The sequence below is a fragment of the Pezoporus occidentalis genome, unplaced genomic scaffold (genome assembly GCF_034315485.1).
Source record: "Pezoporus occidentalis ecotype Australia unplaced genomic scaffold, CSIRO_AGI_Poc_V1 ctg304, whole genome shotgun sequence".
NCBI lineage: Eukaryota > Metazoa > Chordata > Aves > Psittaciformes > Psittacidae > Pezoporus > Pezoporus occidentalis.
Window position 1 is genome coordinate 374,939 of NW_026914986.1, and position 21,597 is coordinate 396,535.

Genomic DNA, 21,597 nt, shown 5'->3' on the forward strand with positions numbered 1-21,597 from the left:
CACCGCAGCCCCATCCTGTCCTTTGTGCATTTATTAGAAAAACCAACAACTCCCCCCCATCCCCAGGACACAACCGACAAACGGGACAGAGGCAACACCGAGGGGCCGAGCCCCCTCTGCCGTCCCGGCCACCCCCCCCCGCCCCGAGCCCGGGGCCGCCGCTCCGGGACCGGGAGGAGGAGGGCGCTGGGCCAAAAGCCGCCCGCAGCTTTCCAGGAGGGGTGGGTTCGGCGGACGGACGCGGACGATGGCGCAGCCCCGCTGCCCGGTGCCGGCACACAGGCAGAGCTGCCGGGCAGCACGGGTGCTGGAGGCGAAGGCACCGGGGCACAGGGACAGGGACGGGCCTGGGGGCAGCGCAGGGACCCGCTGCCCTCCAGGGAAAGTGCTGGGAGACGTGGAGGGCTCCAAATAAATTAAAGGGAGTCACCAGAAAGGCACCGGCGGCGTGGGGCGGGGAGGGGGGGGGGGCGAGCCCCAGTCCCTGCTCCGGAGCCGCCGCGGACCGGCACAGACCTGCGGCTCGGCACCGGCCGTCACGAGCACCCTGCGGGGCCGCACCGCGCACCGGGCTGGCTGTGGAAGGAGCCCACCGGCGGTTGGTGCTGCCAGGGCCCGGCCGTGGGGCAGAGCCCCCGGGGCAGCGCGGTGGGGTCGGAGGCAGCGGGGCTGGGGGTCGGCTCCGGGGACAGGGGCGGCTGCCGGGCGGCCGCAGAGGCGAGGTAGGTGTTGAGGAGCTGCGCGATCTCCTCCACCTGCGGGCAGAGCGGACACGGGGCAGCCGGGGGCAGCCTGCGTGGGGCAGGGGGGGGATGCAGAGGGGCTGGAGCCCCCTTACCTGGGAGGTCTCGAAGAGCAGGTCCCGGTCCTCCACGGAGATGCGGAAGGTGCCGCTGTCGGAGGCGCCGAAGGAGGAGATGCGGCTGTAGCAGAAGCTGTCCAAGGGCTCGGGCTCCCCGGGCTTGTAGAGCGAAACGGCTTTGGCACCGATGCCGAGCCAGAGCCGCTGCGGTGCGGCCCCCACGGGGCTCTGCGGTGACAGAGGGGGTCACAGAGCTGCACCGGCCACGGCTGCCCCCCCATCCCGGCCCCGCAGCCCCCGGTTCCTCACCGCACGCACGTCGACGTCGAAGAGCGTGGAGCCGAAGCCGGGCCACTCGCGCACCAGCGCCACGTAGGCGGCCATGGCCTCGGGCCGGCCCATGCCCTGCAGCAGCTTCCACTTCTCCAGGATGGCGGCCATGGTGCTGGCACCCTCCTCCCGCAGGCGGCCCCGCAGGCGCTGGTCCCGCTCCGCGCGCTGCTTGGCCAACGCCTGCCCCCAGAGCCCCCCGGCCAGGAGCCCCGCACGCAGCCGCGCACCCCGGCACTTGGCGGGGGGCCGGTGGCAGGGGGCCGGCAGCCGCGCGTGTAGCACCTGGGGTGGGAAGAGCTCCTCGAGGCGCGGGAAGGGAGCGTGGGTCGAGAAGTCGCTGTTGAGGCTCTGCAGGCGCAGCGCGGCCAAGGTCTGCAGCGTCTCCTCCGACGTGGGCACGTAGCCCCGCAGCACCATCTCGTGTGCCTGCGGGAGGGTGGCATGAGCTGGCACGGCACGGCCACCATGGCATGGCATGGCACAGCCAGCACAGCATGGCACAGCACGGCCAGCACAGCATGGCATGGCATGGCCACCATGGCATGGCACAGCACAGCCACCATGGCATGGCACAGCCAGCACAGCATGGCACAGCACGGCCAGCACAGCATGGCATGGCATGGCCACCATGGCATGGCACAGCACAGCCACCCCACCATGGCACGGCATGGCCCCCATGGCATGGCATAGCATGGCTATCCCAGCATAGCACGGCACAGCCACCATGGCATGGCACAGCACAGCCACCATGGCATGGCACGGCACGGCCACCATGACATGGCACGGCACAGCCACCATGGCATGGCACAGCACAGCCACCCCACCATGGCATGGCATGTCCCCCATGGCATGGCACAGCACAGCCATCCCACCATGGCATGGCACAGCACAGCCACCATGGCATGGCACAGCATGGCCATCCCACCATAGCATGGCACAGCGCAGCCATCCCAGCATAGCATGGCACAGCCACCGTGGCATGGCACAGCACAGCCATCCCAGCATAGCACGGCACAGCCACCATGGCATGGCACAGCACGGCCATCCCAGCATGGCACAGCTCGGTGCTGCCACCCCATCACGGCTCTCACCTGCTCAAAGAGGAGAGCAAACTCCAGGCTGTCCCGCGGGACGTTGTCCGTGTCCAGGAAGCCGTAGTGCTTGAAGCAGAGCCGGCACGGCGGGTCCTGCTCCCGCTCCTCCCCAGCCAGGCTGCAGGAGAAGAGACTGGCCCCATCAGCACGGGGGCAGGCAGGGGGAGGCTGCCCCATCTCACCCCATCCCATCCCATCTTCCCCATAGGCAGCAGAGCAGGACATTTACTTTTCAAACCTGGTGAGGACGTCAGCCAGCAGCGTGGCGCTGCCCACGGGGTGCTCCCGCCGCCGGGACTGCTCATAGAGCGCAAAGAGATTGGGGCTCTGGGACAGCCCCAGGCGCGACACCAGCTCCTGGGCCACCTGGGGTGAGCCAAAGGCAAGGGGCAAGGACAGAGAGGTCAAGGTGGGCAAAGCCCCGGCCCCTCTCCACCGGGGCTCAGCTGGGGCAGACCCACAGGAGCCCTTCACCACCCGGAGCTCGCTGCTTGCCCAGCCCCTCACGTCGAATGCCCCTCGCCCGCTGTGCCTGCAGCCCCTCACCTCCTGGGCCGTGGTGTGGGAGCTGATGGCCACGCTGCAGGCTGGCGCCCCGGGGCAGTGCACGGTGCAGATCATCTCCTGCCGCCGCATCAGCACCAGGATCTCCTCCAGCGAGGGCACGCACTCCCGCCCCTTCGTCTTCCCCAGCGCCTCCCGGATGAAGCAGGCGTACTCGGCCATCTCCGAGGCAGGGAACCGGCTCTCTGTCCTGCAAAGGCACCGGGAGGGGGTCAGAGCAACACTGACCCGGTGCGGGCTCCGGCACCCTCCCTGCCCGCAGCCGGTGCCCGGTGCCCCGCCGGCACTCGCCTGTCCAGGTGGAAGCGCAGGAAGCGCAGGACGGGCGGGGAGGGCAGGAAGGTGCAGCTCATGCAGGTGAGCAGCTGCCAGTAGTGCAGGTCGCCCTGCCCGCCCGGCGCCGGCGGCTCCGTGGTCTGCTTCACCAGCTGGCAGTAGATCTCGTCCACCAGCGGCGGCAGGTCCAGGCAGGTCTGCAGGACGCCCTGCATCAGCGGCACCGGGTCCCGCTCCGACTCCAGCTGCTGCAGCGAGTTGAAGAGCTTCACGGCCTCATCGCGCAGCGCCGTGTAGCTGCGGGGGCCAGGGGCTGCGGGACAGCATCGGGGTTAACAGCCCCATGGGCTGTCGCAGGACCACCCCTCCCGAGACCCAGGCACCCGGGGCCCAGTGCCCCCCTGCCCTGCACAGCACCCTGCAAGGCCATGGGACCGGGCTTTGTGCCCCCTCACCGCTTTGGTCCAGGCTGCCGTAGGGGAAGGGCAGCAGGGGAGCGTAGAGGGGGCTGCTGGTGTAGCGCAGGATGGGGTTGCAGCGGTAGATCTGCTCCAGCACCTCGGGGCTGCCGCAGTGCTCCTGGGAGGGTGAAACAACGAAGTCAGCTGCAGAGGGGCTGCCGGGCTGAGTGTTGGCACAGGTACCCATCACCACCTGGCACAGGTACCCACCACCACTGCTGGGTACAGGTACCCACAACCATCACTGCCCAGCACAGGTACCCATTATCACTGCCTGGCACAGGTACCCATCACCACCTGGCACAGGTACCCACCATCACCGGTACCCACCACCACCGCCCAGCACAGGTACCCACCATCACCGCCCAGCACAGGTACCCACCATCACCACCCGGCACAGGTACCCACCATCACCACCTGGCACAGGTACCCACCATCACCGGTACCCACCACCACCGCCCAGCACAGGTACCCACCATCACCGCCCAGCACAGGTACCCACCATCACCACCCGGCACAGGTACCCACCATCACCACCTGGCACAGGTACCCACCATCACCGCCCGGCACAGGTACCCACCATCACCTGTACCCACCATCACCACCAAGCACAGGTACCCACCATCACCGGTACCCACCATCACCGCCCGGCACAGGTACCCACCATCACCGGTACCCACCATCACCACGCATCACAGGTACCCACCATCACCGGTACCCACCATCACCACCCGGGACAGGTACCACCATCACCGCCTGGCACAGGTACCCACCACCGCCACCACCCCATGGCACACGTGTCCCCCCCGACCACCCCCCCCCACCAGCCCCACAGGGCTCACCTCAACATCGCGCATCAGCAGCTGGGTGGGTGTCTGCACCGGAGCTTTGCTGTCGATGACCTTCTGCACCGCGCACACCCAGCGCACGGCCTCCTTCAGGCGCTCCGTGTACAGGCGGTAGCAATGCTTCCTGCCGAACACCGTCACGCTCCAGTAGCCTGCGAGGGACAGAGGCACAGACACAGCTCACCCGCTGCCCACTACCGGGCACAGCCCCTCCTCTGCGTGATGGAGACCCCTGGCTTGGGAGGGTGACAGAGGGCACAAGGTGCTTCCCAGCTGATGGTTGCCGGCCCCTTACCCGTCTCCTTGTAGGTCTGCTTGTCTGGCCACAGCACGGAGCAGAGGCTGGTGAGCACGAGGGAGCCCAGCCGCCGGGCCCCCTTCTCGTTGCTGCTGTAGTAGTCCAGGGAGTCGGGCGTCAGCACGAACCAGTACTTCCGAGGCCGGATCCAGGGGGTCTTCACGCCTCCCCGCACCTCCCGCTGCAGCCAGCCTGGGAAGGGGATGATGCTTCAGCTCCTACTGCTGCCAGCAGCATCCGTCCCACTGGCCCTTTGGTGCAGGGCAGCGTCTGCCCAGTGCTCCCCGTGCCTCTGGCATGGGATCCAGAGGTGGTCGGAGCACGATCTGCCGGCTCCGGAGGCCCTTGTGCCCAGCATGGCTGCACCCACCTTTAATGAGAGCGTCGGGGTCATCCTCCACTGGCTCTGGGCCCTTCTCCACGATGAGGCTGCGCATCTCCTCTGCGACAAGCAGGGACCTGAGGGTGACACGGGGCTGAGCGCTGGTGCCCACTGGAACCTTGCAGAGCCCTGGAGCAGGGACCTGGCCTGTGGGCTGGGAGGATCTGGGTCCTGAGGGGCTCTGGGCACCCCACAACCCCACGGTGGGAACGCAGCAAAGCCATCGGGTGCAGATGACCCTGGCTAAAAATAAGCTGTTTGCAGTCGTGGCCCTGCCAAGGAATTCGGAAAATGAACAACCAGGAAGGAATGTTGGCGGCCGTGTCGGCACTGGGAGGACAGGGAGCGAGCAGGGCCCTGTGCCCCCGGCACCCTACATCCCTGGGCGTGCACTGCCCCAAGGCATGGCCTCTACTGGTGGACATGGCCCCACAGAGCCCCTGTTGGCTGAGCCTGCGGCAGCCAAGCCATTAGCATGGCAGAGGGATGGAGACGTGCCCAACGACGCACTGGGGATGGGGACAGAGCGTGGCTATCCCGGCTCTGCCAGCCTCTGCTCTAGCCCATAGACCAGCAGAGCTTGGTGCTGGCCCCATGGGCAGGATGGTGCAGCACATGCCAGCACCAGTGCGTCCTACCAGTGTGTGTCAGACCCCCAGCCCCTACAGCACCACGCAAGGGATGGGATGCCTAAACGGGACGGACACAGCATCACTCACCGCTCCGAGCCACTGCTGCTGCGGGTGGGCTGGCTCAGGCTCACCTCCAGGGACCCCTGCGGAGGAAGGAGATGTCTCAGTCCCAGTGGCACCCAGTGGCTCGCCAGCCCAGCTCCAGGCCTAGAGGGACAGGCTCAGTCCTGCTGCAGCGGGGCCGGGAGCCCCGGTGTGCGCACGGCAGCCGCGGGGACACTCCGGGGCGCGGGGCAGGCGCCGGGCGCTCAGGCTGCGTGTCCTCGGCTGACCCGGCCGGCTGCACACCGTGCAGAATTGCACAAGGTCAGTGCTGAGTAATGCGCTTAGGGCACAAAGTCCCATTGTAATGGGGCCACTGACTTCCCGCCCGCGGCGGTGGGACACGGCGCAGGGAAGTCCCTGGCCCCGCAGCGGGACAGGGGCCGGTTCCTCCTCGTGCAGCGCAACCCGGCATGGACGGTGCCGCTCACGTGAGGACCCCGGGGCACGTGCTGGGACACGAGGCAGAGCCCAGGCACGGGCAGGCACCGGCAGTGCCCGGTGGGGCAGCCGGAGGAGCAGCAGGGATGGGAGATGGCTGCTAAAAATAGTGCCAGGGAAGGGGGAGCCGCTGCAGGTACGGCTGTGCCACGGCCTAGCGCCGGCACTGCTGTGCCAGGGCATTAAGGGCACTTGTTGCACGGGGCCAGTGACTGCCCCACTGCAGAGGACCCCACACGCTGCTGCATGGCTGCGGGCACCAACATGGGCCCAGCTCCTTACCCCCGCGAGGACGAGGCCATGGCGGCTCCTTCTCAAGGATATAAATAACCCGGAGCGGAGCCGCGGTGGCAGGGTCGGGGTAGCTGCTCCCACGCTCCTAGGAAGGGGCGGCCGTTGCAGCCGGTTCCCAAAGAGCCCTGGCCACGGTGATGGGCTCCCTGGGGAGCCGGCGTCACGACCGCCCCCGCCAGCCCCGGCCCATGGGACGCTGGCAGCCCAAAGACCGCTCCTGCCATTGCCGTGCCCTTGGCACTGCCACCGATGTCACCGGGCCCAGCTCCAGCCCTGCCGCTGTCCCCTGTCCCTGTGGGACTGGCAGAAGGAGACCCGCTGGCAGGGAACAGGCGGGGTGGGGGGGTCAGGCCCGTGCAGCGGGCACCGGGAAAGGGGCCGCAGCAACCGGGAGAGCGTCACCACCGCCAGACGGGGCAGGAGGCAGCCGGGATGGGCAGAAGAAGCGCCCGGGAGCCGGGCTCCCCCCGCCGCCCCGCGCTATCCCCGTCCCCACGCAGCCCGGCCGGAGGAAGCGCCGGTTTCCGCCGCTCCGCTTCTCTAAACAGAGGAAGCGACCGGAGCGGGGAGATCCAGGCCCGTTCCCCGCACGTGCTCCCGGGGTGCTCCAGCAGGTCTGGACCGAGCTGGTTCCACGCACCTCAGGCCACTCCGGCGGCCGCACGGGGCAGCTCCGGTCCCGGTGCGGATCCGGCGCTGCCGATCCCCGATCCCCCCCCGGGGCTGCCCACCCGTCCTGCTCGCACCCCTGCACCGCTCTGGGACCCCCCCCGCGCCCCGCGGGGACGCGCCAAGGGCAGCCCGGGCGGGGGGACCGGCGGGGACGTGCGCGGGCAGGCGCGGGGCCCGGGCCGAGCTGCGCACCCGGGCGGGAGAAGCCGCGCACCACCGGTCCCGCCGCCCCGTACCCAGCCGAGGCCCCGGTGCATGTCCCGGCGCCGGTACCGGCCCCACCTGGTCTCGCTGGGCGCGGAGCTCGAAGGACGCTTCCTCCTCCTCCTCCTCCTCGCCGTCCGCCTCCCGGTCCGCCTCGCCGTAGTCCCGCCGCAGCAGCGTGAAGCCCTGCCGGCAGCACAGCAGCCACCACAGCCCGCCCGGGAACGGCATCGCCCCGCCGGCACCGGACGGCACCGGGACGGGACCGGCCCCGCCGCGCACCGGCCGCCACAACCGGGACCGGCCCCGCCGCCGCCCCGGGCGGGCCGGGCCGGGCGCGTCACCGGCAGCCGCCAATCGCCGTGCGCGGCCCGGGGCGGAGTCAGCGCGCCCGGGGCGGCGGGGCCGCCGCTTGCGTCAGCTGCCGGGCGGGGGCGCGCGCTGAACCGGGGGGGGGGGGGGGGGGGGGGAGCACCGGGAGGAGCAGCGGGGGGGGCCCCCGGCTGTGGCGGGGCCGGTGCTGCGGGCACCAGGCACCGGCTGAGCCCGGTGTGAGCACTGGCACCGCACGCAGCTCGCCGGTACCGGCACCGGGCCCCGTGCCAGGCAGAGTGCGCACAGCGAGCTCATTCCAGCAGCGCCGGGGTTTCACTGTCTGCACGTCGAGCCCCACGGCACCGGTGCCATGCGCTGCCCCGCATATGCCCCAGCACCAACACCCGTCCCGGGATGACAGCTCAGCCGGTGCGGTGTCAGTGCCAAGCGTGTGCCAGCGGCAGCTCATGGGCTGGAGGGCCCTATGCTTGGCATGGGAGCGGGTACAGGGGGCTCATGGTGGGGTCACACCTGGTCCCGCAGCAAAGCAGCACAGCTCAGCTTGGCCCTGGGCCCTGCCTGGCAGCAGAGGGTCCATAGGTGCTGGTGCTGTGGGTGCTGCGCCGGCGCCTGGGCCCTGGCCTTGCTCTCAGAGCCCCAGAAGGGGTTAAGCACATCAGCCCCGGCTCTGGCTGAGCTACAGCTCTTGGGTCACCACGGGCTGCGGGAGCCGGGTGCTGGGATGCGCACGCAGGAAGCGCCGCTGCCAGCTCTCCTCCCACACAGCCTGCGCCGGGGCTGAGCCCTGCTTCGGGGCCATTGGGGCAGGCAGAGCGGGCAGCGGCACCACGACAGAGGCGTGGTGGGGGACACAGCGATGCGAGGAGATGGCAGCACCGCTGCGGGGCCAAGCCCAGCACTGCCGTGGGGCCAGTGCAGGGAGATAGTGCCTGAATCTGGCCCCACCATCAGCAGGGACAGCCGAGGGCTGTGGGGGATGAGGGTCCATCACCCAGGCCCTTCACTGTAGGGATGCGGATGCTGAGTCAGCAGTAAAGGTGTTTCCGGCTCAGCAGGAGGTGACGGGTCCAGGACAGCTTCCCCCATCGGAACGCTGGGTTGATCCCCAGAGGGCCCTGGGGGTGAGCAGGAAGCAGCCTCCAGCCCGGCAGCACCAGGAGGTGCTTTCCCACATGCCGGGCTCCTCCGCGGACACCGCATGGGCGGCTGTGCCAAAGCCAGGTCCCGTCCCGCTCCCGGCACCCTGGTGCAGCCGCACGGGGCCGGGGGTCTGTGCCCTCGCAGGGTGCCAGCCCCGGGGCTCGCAGCCCCTCCGGCACCGCGGGGGCAGCGGCCTGGGCTCGGCCCCACTCCCGCCCCACCGGGCCCCCCCCCACGGGGGAGCCGCGCACCCCGCGAGTCCCCGCTCCCGGCCCCGTCCCTCCGCCCGCAGCCGGTCCCCGCCCGCTCCACGGCTGCCGGAGTCGCCCCTCACGCAGGGACGGGCAGGACACGGGCAGGGAGCGGGCAGGGAGCAGGCAGGAAGCGCGGGACTCTGCTGCCGCCTGCAGGCACCCCCGGCCGGCACCGATGGGCACGGCCTGACCCCCCCCCCGCCCCGGCCCGGACAACCCCGGCTCGCACGGGGCCGGCGCTCACCCACCGGGATTGGAGCGGGGTTTATTGCGAGGGTGGGAACCAGCCCGGGCCCACCGGAACCGCACAGCCCCGCAGGACGCGTGACCCGGCACCGCACCCCAGAGCACGCGTGACACCGCATCATCCCCTGCAGCACGGCACCCCGGTTCACATGTGACAGGACGTGATCCCCTGAAGCACGTATGACATTACGTGGTCCCCTGAAACACGTGTGACATTGCAGGGTCCCCCCCAGCCCAGCAGTTCACTGCCCAGCAGAGGCACTTGCAGGGCTCACGGGCTCTGTGGGGCTGCTCTTCCCTCTGCCTGTGTGTGCGCAGGCACCGTGTGGGACGTCGGTTCTGCCATGCCCCGACGGGGCTGTCCCGAGGGAGCCGCAGAAGGTCCGAGCCCCGGGGTGCCGGTCCTTGTCCGGGCCACGGGCACCGCGTCCCTACACCACATCGGGGCAGGTGGAGAGCGACGTGCGCCGGCGGGGACTGGGGCAGCCGGGGCAGCGCTGGTCAAGGGGCCCCACGCAGCCGGCATCGCTGGCCAGCAGCCACAGCTCGCGGCGGAAGCGTTGGCCCAAGAAGGCGTAGAGCAGCGGGTTGAGGCAGCAGCGCAGGTACGCCAGCCCGCCGGTGACCAGCAGCGCCAGGTCCTTGCGGCGGCTCTGGGCGCAGCTCACCTCCCAGCTGGCCAACAGCTCGGCCGCATCCAGCAGCACCATCAGGCTGTGGGGCAGCTGTAGGGCCACGAACACCAGCACGAGGGCCAGCAGCACCCGCAGCGCACGGTGGGGCTGGGCACCGCGGGCCGCCAGCAGCGTCCGTGCCACGGCCGCGTAGCAGCTCGCCATCACCACGAAGGGCACCGCGAAGCCCAACACGACCTGCACCAGGTTGGTGGCCCCTCGAGCCGCCCGTGAGACCGCGCGGGGGAAGACGACGCGGCAGAGCCGGAGGTGCTGGTGCTGCTGCACTCGGCCGTAGATGAACTGGGGCAGCGCCAGCAGCGCGGCCAGCAGCCAGGCCAGCCCCGCCGTTAGCCAGCCGTGGCGGCGAGCCCGCGGGCGCAGGCGGCAGGCGGCCGGCACCCGCACGATGGCCACATAGCGGTCCAGGCTGATGCAGGTGAGGAAGAGGAAGCCACTGTAGAAGTTGAGGGCATAGAGGCCCTGCAGCGCCTTGCAGGTGGCTGTGCCCGGGGACCAGCCCTGCAGCGTGTCTGCGACAGCGAAGGGCAGCGTCAGGAGCAGCAGGAGGTCGGAGAGGGCGAGGTGCAGGAGGCAGACGTCGCTGATGCTGTGTGCCTGGCGGTACCGGGTGTGCGTGAGCAGCACCAGCCCGTTCCCCACCGTGCCCAGCAGTGAGAGCAGCAGGTAGACAGCAGGCTGGTAGGTGCGGGCAAAGCTCTGCACCGCCTGCTTCTCACAGAGCTCGGGCAGGATGCTCCCTTCCCACGAGTCCCCGTCCTCCCATGGGTAGAAGTCGGTGGTGGCAGTCAGCTCCATGGGGACGGGGCTGGGGGTCACCTGCGCAGAGGAGGGTGTCAGGGATGCTCGCACCCAGGGAGCCTCCTCCACCCAGCCCTGCACTCAGGCAGTTTCCGTCTCGCACCCACCCCAAGCAGACGGAGGTTCGCCGTGTGCTCATTGTGAGAGCAACCACAAGCTTCAGGAGCAGTCACTAGCGGTGCAGAGCTGGTGGAGACGTGACCCCGGCCATGGCATCCCCGGCGCAGCTCCACACCCCACAAACAAGCCGTGCTGCTCCTCAGCTCCCCAGGGGCTCAGCACCCAGCCCACGGCCCCGGCGGCCCTATGCAGATGGACTTGCCCAGAGCACCCATGCAGCACCCTGGGGACCCCAGTGCTGACAGCCCCACAACTGCCCAGTTCTGCTCCCAGCCAGGGAGGTCTTGGAGGGTCCCACTGCCTTGCCCAGCCCGCAGGCAGCTGTGCACAGTGCTCCCAGCTCCCAGCCTCTTGGCCCTGCTCCGGGCAGAGGGACAGCACCGCTCCTGGGCCCCCATTGCCATGGAGGTCAGGATCCAGCATGGCTCTGGCTCAGAGCAGCCTCATGAGAGCAGTTTCACCCCAGCTCCCACCAGTGAGCCTGATCCCACACCCATTCCATGGCCACAGCTGGGATGTGAACTCAGTGCTGCGGGAGGTTGACTCCCCAGCAGCTCCTGCAGCCCGTTCCCTGCTCCAGGCCCTGGGGTCCTGGGGCACTGGGCACTGCCCTGCGTTCCTGGGGCTCTGCCTTTCAGCCCAAACCCAGCCAGCTCACGAGAGCCGTTTAAAAGCAACAGAAAAAGGCAGTGAAGGGGGTGCTCCCCCGCTCCAGTGAGCCTCTCGCCCCGCAGCCCTCACCTGCTCCTGCATGGCGCAATGGGACCCTTCCCCTGGCTGCTGGGTCTGGAGCCCTCGGTGTCTCGCACTCTGCAGCCTGTGGTTTGACCACGTGCAGCTCCCGATACTGAGAGCGGTGCAGAGCTCACAGGCCCAGCCCCGGGGCGGAAGGCAGGGAGGCAAACGTGACCCCGCTCTGGAGCGCATCCTGCATCTTCTACTCTGTGGCTACCACCTGTGCTCTGGGGGTGGAAGTAGCAGCACTGCTGAGCCCTGTCCTGTGGGGCTGGGGGACAAACAGGGACAGCAGGGTCTGCGGGGGGACATCCAGTGTTGGGAGATCCCAACCCTATTGGGCCTGTTTGTGGCTCCTGCCCCATAAGGGCTGCCTGGTTCCCGGCTGGAGGGAAAGGGCCATGGAGCTGAGCATAGGCTGGAGCTGAGCTGGGCACCGGCAGGATGCTGCTCCTAGGGCAGCCTTGCCCTGCACCCCGCAGCCCTGCAGCACTGGGTATCCTGTTCCTGGTTGTTGACAACAAAATTCCCAGCTCCTCATTAAGGAGCAGCTTAGTTCTTGTAGGGCACAGGCCCCACTTTCCTCTCCCCAGGGAGGACCAAACTGATCCCCAGCTTTAACGGGCTTCCATCCATTTGCTGTGCTAATCCCTCAATCCCCCTTTCTCCCCGCTACAGCCGTCTCTGTCGTGGTTTATCCCAGCTCTGCCTTCGGCCCTCCTGCTGCCTGCAGCTGGGCAGGGTCCCTGCCCGCCCCCCCCCCCCCCGCCTCGCCCCACCTGTGGGTTTCTGTTCCCTCTTTCGCCTGCCAGCCCAGGCTCGGCTCTGCCTGCACAGGAAGCTGCCCTGGCACCCGCAGCCCTGCCCCGCGGTGCCCAGGATGGGTGGGCAGCGCCCCGGTGCCAGTGGTGCGGAGCTGCCCGCACCGAGCCCTGCCAGGGCCCCGGTGCACCCCATCCTCGGGGCTGCGTTTGTGGGGCTCACAAGAACAGGGGGACACAGAGCACTGTGCGGTCTGTGGGGCAGGCAGCATATATGTAGGACACGCGGTTGCCAGCCCCCCCCCCCCCCGTGGGTGTCTGGGGATGTTTGGGACCAGACAGGATAAATCCCATCTTCTGCACCACTGGAGAGAGACAGGCGGCCCCGAGACCCGCAGGCCTTAATCTGCGGCTTGATTACAAACTGCTGCCACATCTGCTGCGGGTGCGCTGGGGGGCACCGCTTCAGCCCCCCCCCCCCGGCTACCGCGGGCTCTGAGCACCGAGACCAGGACCCGGTAACACCCGGGGAGCTCCCTGCACGTCCTCATTCGCATCCCCAAATATAACCCCCGGGGAGCATCCCTCGGGGGCGCGGCACAAGGGAGAGCGGGGGGGGGGGCCGTGGCTCTGCGCTGCGCCGCATCCCGGTCCCGGGGACGCCCCCCCCCCGCCTCCCGCCGTGGGCGGAGCCGCCGGCCCCGCTCCGCCGCGCGGCTGCAGCACCGGGAGCGGCGGCGCCGAGGGCGCTCGGGGCGCTCCAGCATGAGCGCTCGCCGCCTCCTCGGACTCCTGCTCGCCGCCTGCACCGGCCTCCTGTGCCCCGGTCCCGGCTGCCTCGCACGTAAGTGGGGCCGCAGCCCCGGGAGCGGCCGCTCCGCACTGCGGGACCGCACCCGTTGCCCGGCCCCGCACCCCTGAGCCGCACGATTCCCTCCACCTCCGTTCTCCTGGGCATCCCCCCACTTCTGCCCCGGGCATCCCCCGTTCTCCCCCGACGCCCCGGTCCCCATCGTCCCCAAGGTCACCCCCGGACACAGGCTTCCGTGCGCCCTCCCCCCCTCCCTTCCCCGGTCCGGAGCCTCCGGGGATGCCCCAAGCACCCGCCCCGCTGCGCCGCATCCCCGGGGGCGGCCGCGCTCCGCCAGCACCGCCAGCACCTCGGCCATCGCCACCGCGGGTACCGGCCCGGCCGCGGGGCGGCACCGGACTGGTCCCTGCGGCCCCTCGGAGCCGGAGCCCTTGGCCCCTTCCCCCGGGGCCGGGGTTGTGTGAGGACGCGCGGGCTGCGGGGTGTGAAGGCGAAGGACGGTGCAGGCAAGGGATGCTGCAGGCAAGGGATGGGGCAGGCAGGGATGCTGCAGGCAAGGGATGGGACAGGCAGGGATGCTGCAGGCAAGGGATGGGGCAGGCAGGGATGCTGCAGGCAGGGACGATGCAGGCAGGGGCGGTGCAGGCAGGGGTGATGCAGCATTAAGCGCAGCGCGGCTGCCCTGGCCCCGCACTGAGGCCGGGGATGCTGCAAGCGCTCCTGGGCTCCCCGGTTCCGTCCGACCGGGCCGGGGGGGGGGGGGAGGCCCTGCGCAGGGCTCGGGACCCGGCTGGAGCCGTCTCTGGGGGGGGTTTGCCCTGGGCGGGGCGGGGAGGGGCGCGGGGTGGTCCCTGAGCTCCCGTCAGTGCAGCGGCGGCCGGTGCGGGCGCCGGGACCCGCAGAGGTGTGTCAGCTCGCTGCAGTGGGAGGGCAGAGCGGGAGCTGGACCCTCCGCTCCCTGCGGGGTCCCGGGGTCCCCAGAGCCATAGAGGTCACCTCAGGGCCCCGAGCCCGGCCCCAGCCCCGCTCTCCCCGCAGGACCCTGCTACGATGAGCTCGTCTCTCCCCTGTACTCCTGGTCCCTCGGTGCCTCCTCCAGATACAACATCTTCTACTCGGCCACCTTTGCCCGGCTGCACAGTGAGTCCCCAGAGACCGGGGTGCAGACGGGGTCGGGGGGAAGAGCCATGGGCAGAGGTGTCCCCAGCAAGGTCTTGCCTCGTGTGGGGCTGAGGGGTCCTCGGATGCTCAGCCGGGGTGGGGGTGAGCCCCGCAGCCCTGCAGCTCCCACCCACAGCCGGGTGCTGCAGTGGGGCTGAGCCGCTCCCCCTGCAGGCACCAGCGGCTGGTCCCCTGACCCCCGGGACAAGCAACCCTGGCTCCAGATCGACCTGATGCAAAAGCACCGGATCAATGCAGTGGCCACGCAGGGGACCTTCAACACCTACGACTGGCTGACGCGCTACATCGTGCTCTACGGGGACCACCCCACCAGCTGGAAACCCTTCTTCCAGCAGGGCAGCAACTGGGTAAGGGCAGCCCAGGGGTCCCTGCGGGAAGGGGATCCTTGGGAAGGAGGAACTGCCTGGAGCGAGGTGCTGATGATGGCCCTTCATCCCCAGACATTCTTCGGGAACGTGAATGAGAGCGGGGTGGTGCGGCACGACCTGCACTACCCCATCCTCGCGCGCTACATCCGCATCATCCCGGTGGCCTGGAACCCGCGCGGGAAGATTGGGCTGCGCCTGGGCCTCTACGGCTGCCCCTATCGTTAGTACCCGAGCTGGGGCTGCAGCAGCCCCGCATGGGGTCGGCTCCAGCGCGTCTGGAGAACCCTTTCCCAGAGGGGCTGTGTCCGAGCCGTCTGCAGTCATCAGCTCTGGCATGAAATGTAACAGGATGGAGCATTCCCCATGCCAGGCGCCTGCTGCTGTGGGCAGTGACGTGACCGGGGCCACTCTGCTCTCCCCAGGGTCCCACGTGCTCTACTTCGATGGGGATGATGCCATCTCCTACCGCTTCCGGGCCAAGAGGATCAGCACCATGGAGGATGACATCTCCTTCAACTTCAAGACGCTGGAGCAGGATGGGGTGCTGATGCACGGCGAGGGCGCTCAGGGTGACTACATCACAGTGGAGCTCAAACAGGCTCAGCTCTTCCTGCACATCAGCTTAGGTGAGCCAGGGCTGGGGGATGTAGGGCTGGGGGACACAGCGCTGGGGAGCCGCCAGCTGAGCCTGCCCGTCCCCAGGCAGCAGCCCGGTGCATGCCACCGAGGGCCACACGACGGTGACGGTGGGCAGCCTCCTGGATGACCAGCACTGGCACTCGCTGCACATCGAGCGCTATGGCCGCCACGTCAACCTCACGCTAGACGGGGAGGTCAAGCGCTTCCGCTGCCACGGCACCTTCGACCAGCTCGACCTCGACACGGAGGTGGGTGCGGTGGGCAGGGAGCTGTCAGGATGCTGATGCACAGCAAGCCCAGCAAGGGGCTGACCCTCTCCCTCTGCCTCCCAGCTCTTCTTTGGGGGCGTCATTGACCAGGACAAGCAGCACCTCACCTACCGGCAAAACTTCCGGGGCTGCGTGGAGAACATCATCTTCAATGGGGTCAACATCGCCGACCTGGCCCGGCACCGGAGACCCAACATCCGCTTTGAGGTCCAGCCCTGGGTGGTAGCCCCTGCCCGGGGCCCCTATCCCTGCTGTGGGGGGACCCTTTTCCTGGAGGAGGATCAGGTCCTCAGCCCCACTGTGGGGTGACGTGAGGACGGGCAGCAGCTGTGCTCAGCCGAGCGGCACTGCATTGACCACAGGAGGTTGTTCCTGGCCCGGGGCGCCTGCCTGGTTCTGCCAGGCAATGGGATTGATCGGGAGTGATGGGGGCCAGGGCTGTGGGGATGGGTTGAGATGGGATAGGGTGGGATGGGAGGGCAGGGGATGGGATGGGATGGGATGGGGTGGGATGGGATGAGGGGGCATCCCCCTGCTCACCACCTCCTGTGGTCGCCCCCAGGGCCGCGTGGGCCACTACTGCCGGGACCAGCTGTACAACCCCATCACCTTCGCCGGCATCAACAACTACGTGCAGGTGCCAGGGATCCCCCGGAGGAACCGCCTGTCCGTCAGCTTCCGCTTCCGCTCCTGGGACACCGCCGGGCTCCTGCTCTACACCAGCTTCGCCGACCGCCTGGGCTCCCTCGAGGTGGTGCTGAGCGAGGGCCAGATCAACGTCTCCATCGCCCAGCCCGGCAAGAAGAAGCTGGAGTTTGCCGCAGGTGGGCTGCGGAGCCAGCGTGGGGCTGGTGTCAGGCTGGAGGCAGCATCTGTGATGTACAATCCTGTCCCTGCGCAGGGCATCGCCTCAACGACGGCTTCTGGCACTCGGTGCAGCTGGTGGCGCGGGACGGCTCGGCCGTGGTGACCATCGACGATGACGATGGCGCCGAGTTCCGGGTGGCGCATCCCTTCCAGCTCCGCACCGGCAGCCAGTACTTCTTCGGAGGTGGGTGGCGGGGGGGGAACCGGGGCGATGGGTGCCTGGGGACTGCTCACCACGCTGTGCCTTGCAGGCTGCCCCAAGCCGGCCTCAGTCACCGGCTGCCGCTCGAACCAGACGGCCTTCCACGGCTGCCTGCAGATGCTGAACGTGGACATGCAGCCCGTGGACATGGAGCTGCTGGAGCAGCACCGGCTGGGGCAGTACTTCAACGTGTTCTTCAACGTCTGTGGCATCACAGACAGGTACCAGTGGAGAGAAGGGTGCTGGCTGGGCACAGGCGGGCACTGGGGGCTGCGCTGGTGCCAGGACAGGAGCCTTCTGCGCCCTCAGGTGTACCCCCAACCTGTGCGAGCACGACGGCCGCTGCATCCAGTCCTGGGATGACTTCATGTGCATCTGTGACCTGACAGGGTACAAGGGAGAGACCTGCCACAAATGTGAGCCGGGGATGTTGGGCTGGGGGACAAGCACGGGCCCCTGCAGTCCTCCCACTCCCCCCCGCCACGCTGACCCCAGCCCCGTTTGTCTCTTCCAGCCCTTTACAAGGAGTCGTGCGATGCTTACCGGGTCAGCGGGAAAACCTCAGGCAACTACACCATTGACCCGGATGGCAGCGGGCCGCTCAAGCCCTTCACCGTGTACTGCGACATCCGAGGTGGGGGCAGCGGGAGGGTGCCCCCCTCTACCCAGTGCCCCCAGGGGCCAGCCTCTGCCTGTGTGTGCTGGGTGGAGCAGGATGCAGGGAGCAAGGGGGTCCTGGGGTTTGCACCTAGCATCCCCCCCTGCCTCCGCAGAGGACCGAGCGTGGACCATCATCCGGCACAACCGCCACTACGCCACGCGGGTGACGGGCTCCAGCGTGGACCAGCCCTACCTGGGCGCTGTGGAGTACTGGAACGCTTCCTGGGCAGAGGTCTCGGCGCTGGCCAATGCCTCCGAGTACTGCGAGCAGCGCATCGAGCTCCACTGCTACAGCTCCCGCCTGCTCAACACCCCCTGTGAGCAGCGGGGGGAGCAGCGGGGCCGTGCTGCGGGGCCCCTACGGTGGGACCACGCTGCGGGACCACGTCCTCACCCTCCCGTGTGCCCGCAGCCGGGCTGCCCTTCAGCTTCTGGATGGGCCGTCACGACGAGCGGCACTACTACTGGGGGGGCTCTCGGCCGGGCATCCAACGCTGCGCATGCGGCCTGGACAAGAACTGCGCTGACCCCAAGTACTTCTGCAACTGTGATGCTGACCACGCGCTGTGGTGAGTGCTGGCGGGCTGCGATGGGGGCACAGGGGCTGGGTTGGCCAAGGGGCAGAAGCCCCTCACGGCCCCTCCGACACGTGTGCCGTGCGCAGGAGGACGGACAAGGGTCTGCTGACCTTCGTGGACCACCTGCCCGTCACACAGGTTGTGGTTGGAGACACCAACCGCACCGGCTCCGAAGCCCAGTTCCTGCTGGGGCCCCTGCGGTGCTACGGAGACCGTGAGTGACCGGATCCGCAGCGGGTCCCGTGGGGTGCTGTGGCTGTGGTGCTCCATGCCCGTCCCTCACCGCTCCTGCTCCCCACAGGCAACACCTGGAACACCATCTCCTTCAACAAGGGCGCAGCCCTGCTCTTCCCCACCTTCCAGGCCAACCACAGCCTCGACATCTCCTTCTACTTCAAGACCACCGCCCAGTCCGGCGTCTTCCTGGAGAATCCCGGCTCCCGAAACTACATCCGTGTGGAGCTCAACAGTACGGGCGGGCAGCGGGGCGAGGGGGGGACACGTGAGCGGGGCCTCCTCCCAACGCCGTGTCCCTACAGCCACCAGGGACGTGGTGTTTGCCTACGACATCGGGAACGGGGACGAGAACCTGACGGTGCGGTCGGCGGTGCCCTGGAACGACGACGAGTGGCACCAGGTGAAGGCTGAGCTCAACGTGAAGCTGGCGCGGCTGCGGGTGGACAAACTGCCCTGGGTGGTGCGGCAGGCTCCGCCGCAGAGCTTCGTGCGCCTGGACTTCGACAGACCCCTCTATGTCGGTGAGAGCCCCCCCGCCGCATCCCCGGTGGCCGGCTCCCCGTGGGGCGCCGGTGCTGACGCTCGGCCCCGCTGCAGGCGCGGCGGAGCACAAGATGCGCCCGTTCCTGGGGTGCCTGCGGGCGCTGCGGATGAACGGGGTGACGCTCAACCTGGAGGGCAAAGCCAACGAGACCGAGGGCGTGCGGGTCAACTGCACCGGGCACTGCCAGGACCCGCCGGTGCCCTGCCAGAACAGCGGGCTCTGCGTCGAGCGCTACAGCCACTACAGCTGCAACTGCAGCGTCTCTGCCTTCGACGGGCCCTTCTGCAACCACGGTGAGCGCGGGGGCCTCGCCGGGGCTGCCGTGGGGCTCCCGGGTGTTCCCCCCTGGTGCTCCCATCACCCTGCGCGTGCCCCGCAGACATCGGCGGGTACTTCGAGGAGGGCACCTGGGTGCGGTACAACATCCTGCCCATGTCGCTGTACGCTGCCCGCGAGTTTGCCAGCATCATCAGCAGCCCCTGGCAGCCCCTGCCCGGCTACAACCTCACCAGCGAGGAAGTGAGCTTCAGCTTCAGCACCACCGCGGCGCCCGCCGTGCTGCTCTACGTCAGCACCTTCGTCAAGGACTACATGGCCGTGCTCATCAAGGATGACGGTGAGGGAGCCTGCGGGGATCTCCTCGGGTACCACGGCCGCAAGGGACCTTCCTTCCACCAGCACTGCGGAGGGGCTGGACCCACTGCCCAGAGCCCTGGCCCCACTGATGGCCCCACTCTGCCCACAGGGAGCCTGCAGCTGCGCTACCAGTTGGGCACCAGCCCCTACGTCTTCGCCCTCACCACCAAGCCAGTGACAGACGGGAGGCCCCATAGGGTGAACATCACCCGCCTGCACCGCACACTGTACACGCAGGTATAGCCCTGTGGGGCTTGGGTGAGGCTGGGAGGGGGCACAGGCAGGGTGCGGGAGGCAGAGGAGGCTCGGCAGGAGCTGGCACCGTCCCTTCCCCAGGTGGACTATCTCCCGGTGATGGAGCAGCAGTTCTCCCTGTTCGTGGACAGCAAGCTGGACTCGCCCAAAAACCTGTACCTGGGGCGCGTGATGGGTGAGCTGGGTCCTGCCCTCGGCTGCCCACTCCCATGCTGGGGTCTCGGGGGCTTCTCTGCCCAGCACGGTCCTTGCCCTCTGCAGGGGATGAGCCTTCTCCTCCTGTGCCCCCACAGAGACCGGTGTGATCGACCCCGAGATCCAGCGCTACAACACGCCCGGCTTCTCAGGCTGCCTCTCAGGGGTGAAGTTCAACACTCTCGTCCCTCTCAAAGCCATCTTCCACCCCACCAGTGTCCTCAAGCCCTACAGCATCCGTGGGGAGCTGGTGGAGTCGAACTGTGCCTCTATGCTCCCCCTCACCACCATCCTCATCCCTCCCGAGATGGACCCCTGGTACATGGACATAGGTAGGTGCTGTGGTACCCCCCCCCCCAGCAAGCCTCAGCAGCGGAGGGGATGCTGCAGCACAAGACCCTGCTGCAGCCAGGTCTCAGCCTCTCTGTCTCTGCAGATTTCCCCCATGTGCACGATGATGGCTGGATCGGGATCATCATCGGGTGTAAGTGAAGCACCCGGTCGGTGCCCCCCACCTCTGCCCTGGCCCTGTGTTCCCCCCCCCACAAGCCCCTCACCGCTGCCTCTTCCCTGCAGTTGTGATCTTCCTGCTCCTGCTGCTCGGGGGGCTGCTGGTGCTGCTCTATTTCTACCACCACCGCTACAAGGGCTCCTACCACACCAACGAGCCCAAGGCCATCCAGGACTACGGCAGCGCTGCCAAACCGCTCTCGGCACGCAAGGACCAGAACCTGCCCCAGATCCTGGAGGAGGCCAAAGGGGATTAGTGGTGCCCGGGGATGGGACGCGCTCGCAGCCCCACAGCCCTGGGGCCGAGCGAGCATCGCAGGACCAAAGGGCCGAGCGCTCCTGAACTGCCAACACCCGCCGCGGGGCAGGACCGGCCCCGGAGCGCGGCCGGGACCCAGCGCCAGCTCTGCCCCACACCGGGAGCCCCGGTACGGGCAGCACGGGCCCCGCCGCCCCGCTCACACGTAGTTGAGCCGCTGCTTTGCTCGCTTAAGCCAGAGCCACGAGGACCCCGGCGCCAGCCCCGCACCCAGCAATACCCAACCGTGCCGGTACCCCCGGCCGCTGCCGCGCATGATGCCACCGCCCCTCGCTGCTGCTTTCACCCGCTCAGGTAACGGATCCTCCCGCTACACCCCGGGTTTTTTATTCTCTCCGTTTGTATAAAAATCCAAAGGGAAGCTCCTCCCGGGGGGCTGCGGCCGCGGGGCCGGGTCTGTGCCGGTCCCCGCCGGCCCCGGGAAGGCTCCCGTTCACTCGCTGTACTGTGGTTAAGACGACGTTACAGAAACGCGGTTACCCACCCAACGGCCGAGCTCCACTGGGCACTTTACTTTTACAAAGCCTGTTCTGTTGACCGAGATGTGAAGATACTCAAATAAAGGCAGAATGACAGCGGCTGAGGCTCCCCCGCCTTCCCCTGGGGGCTCCTCGCCTCGCTCATGGGCAACAGCAACTCCCATGCCCAGAGCGGGATGCGGGGTGGAAAGAGCAGAGGCTGGATGCAGCTCAGGCTCCTGCTATGCCCCTGCTCTCCCCCCACACCCGAGACAGTGGGGATCCAGGCAGTGGTGGCACCGGGAGCTGCTCACAAGCCCCGCTGGGCTCCGGAGCTGCCACCGAGGGGGCCCAGGGGACACAGACACCACCGGTA

General features: G+C 68.8%; 3 protein-coding genes across 5 annotated transcripts; 1 reads left to right on the forward strand and 2 right to left on the reverse strand.

Annotated features, from left to right (window-relative positions):
- Positions 1–180: 180 nt before the first annotated feature.
- PLEKHH3 (pleckstrin homology, MyTH4 and FERM domain containing H3) lies at positions 181–7,716 on the reverse strand. Of its 3 annotated transcripts, none has more exons than XM_062627699.1 (13): positions 7,482–7,716; positions 5,778–5,833; positions 5,047–5,135; positions 4,674–4,868; positions 4,373–4,530; positions 3,525–3,648; positions 3,085–3,382; positions 2,776–2,983; positions 2,468–2,595; positions 2,227–2,347; positions 1,112–1,561; positions 839–1,030; positions 181–755 (listed from the first exon to the last, which is right to left on the reverse strand). In XM_062627699.1, exons 1-13 carry the CDS (start codon positions 7,632–7,634, stop codon positions 537–539), a joined length of 2,391 nt encoding a protein of 796 aa, XP_062483683.1. In that variant the 5' UTR covers positions 7,635–7,716; the 3' UTR covers positions 181–536. The 3 variants fall into 3 exon arrangements, with proteins under 3 accessions (XP_062483683.1, XP_062483682.1, XP_062483681.1); XM_062627698.1 differs by having other exon boundaries at positions 1,121–1,561; positions 2,459–2,595; XM_062627697.1 differs by having other exon boundaries at positions 2,459–2,595; positions 7,482–7,715.
- Positions 7,717–9,649: 1,933 nt separating this feature from the next.
- CCR10 (C-C motif chemokine receptor 10) lies at positions 9,650–11,983 on the reverse strand. Its single transcript, XM_062627717.1, has 2 exons — positions 11,737–11,983; positions 9,650–10,893 (listed from the first exon to the last, which is right to left on the reverse strand). The coding sequence occupies exons 1-2, from the start codon at positions 11,920–11,922 to the stop codon at positions 9,811–9,813; spliced, it is 1,269 nt and encodes a 422-aa protein (XP_062483701.1). The 5' UTR covers positions 11,923–11,983; the 3' UTR covers positions 9,650–9,810.
- Positions 11,984–13,155: 1,172 nt separating this feature from the next.
- Positions 13,156–20,827, forward strand: CNTNAP1 (contactin associated protein 1). The gene is made up of 24 exons (XM_062627711.1): positions 13,156–13,335; positions 14,341–14,442; positions 14,638–14,831; positions 14,925–15,072; positions 15,275–15,478; positions 15,555–15,739; positions 15,824–15,967; positions 16,323–16,584; positions 16,662–16,811; positions 16,879–17,050; positions 17,139–17,245; positions 17,344–17,463; positions 17,603–17,806; positions 17,902–18,058; positions 18,154–18,281; positions 18,369–18,536; positions 18,607–18,825; positions 18,902–19,141; positions 19,228–19,464; positions 19,594–19,721; positions 19,821–19,914; positions 20,033–20,266; positions 20,371–20,418; positions 20,511–20,827. The coding sequence occupies exons 1-24, from the start codon at positions 13,257–13,259 to the stop codon at positions 20,699–20,701; spliced, it is 3,915 nt and encodes a 1,304-aa protein (XP_062483695.1). The 5' UTR covers positions 13,156–13,256; the 3' UTR covers positions 20,702–20,827.
- The last annotated feature ends 770 nt before the right edge of the window (positions 20,828–21,597 follow it).

Excerpts from the sequence above, each read along its gene's own strand:
- CCR10 (XM_062627717.1), bottom strand. The coding sequence starts at position 11,922 with ATGCGCTCCAGAGCGGGGTCACGTTTGCCTCCCTGCCTTCCGCCCCGG. Across the intron at positions 10,894-11,736 it reads ATTGCGCCATGCAGGAGCAG|GTGACCCCCAGCCCCGTCCC; the intron begins GTGAGGGCTGCG and ends TCCTCTGCGCAG.
- CNTNAP1 (XM_062627711.1), top strand. The coding sequence starts at position 13,257 with ATGAGCGCTCGCCGCCTCCTCGGACTCCTGCTCGCCGCCTGCACCGGC. Across the intron at positions 16,585-16,661 it reads GAAGCTGGAGTTTGCCGCAG|GGCATCGCCTCAACGACGGC; the intron begins GTGGGCTGCGGA and ends GTCCCTGCGCAG. Across the intron at positions 17,464-17,602 it reads CGTGTACTGCGACATCCGAG|AGGACCGAGCGTGGACCATC; the intron begins GTGGGGGCAGCG and ends CTGCCTCCGCAG.
- PLEKHH3 (XM_062627697.1), bottom strand. The coding sequence starts at position 7,634 with ATGCCGTTCCCGGGCGGGCTGTGGTGGCTGCTGTGCTGCCGGCAGGGC. Across the intron at positions 5,136-5,777 it reads AGCAGCAGTGGCTCGGAGCG|GTCCCTGCTTGTCGCAGAGG; the intron begins GTGAGTGATGCT and ends TGTCACCCTCAG. Across the intron at positions 2,348-2,458 it reads GTCCTCACCAGGTTTGAAAA|CCTGGCTGGGGAGGAGCGGG; the intron begins GTAAATGTCCTG and ends CTTCTCCTGCAG.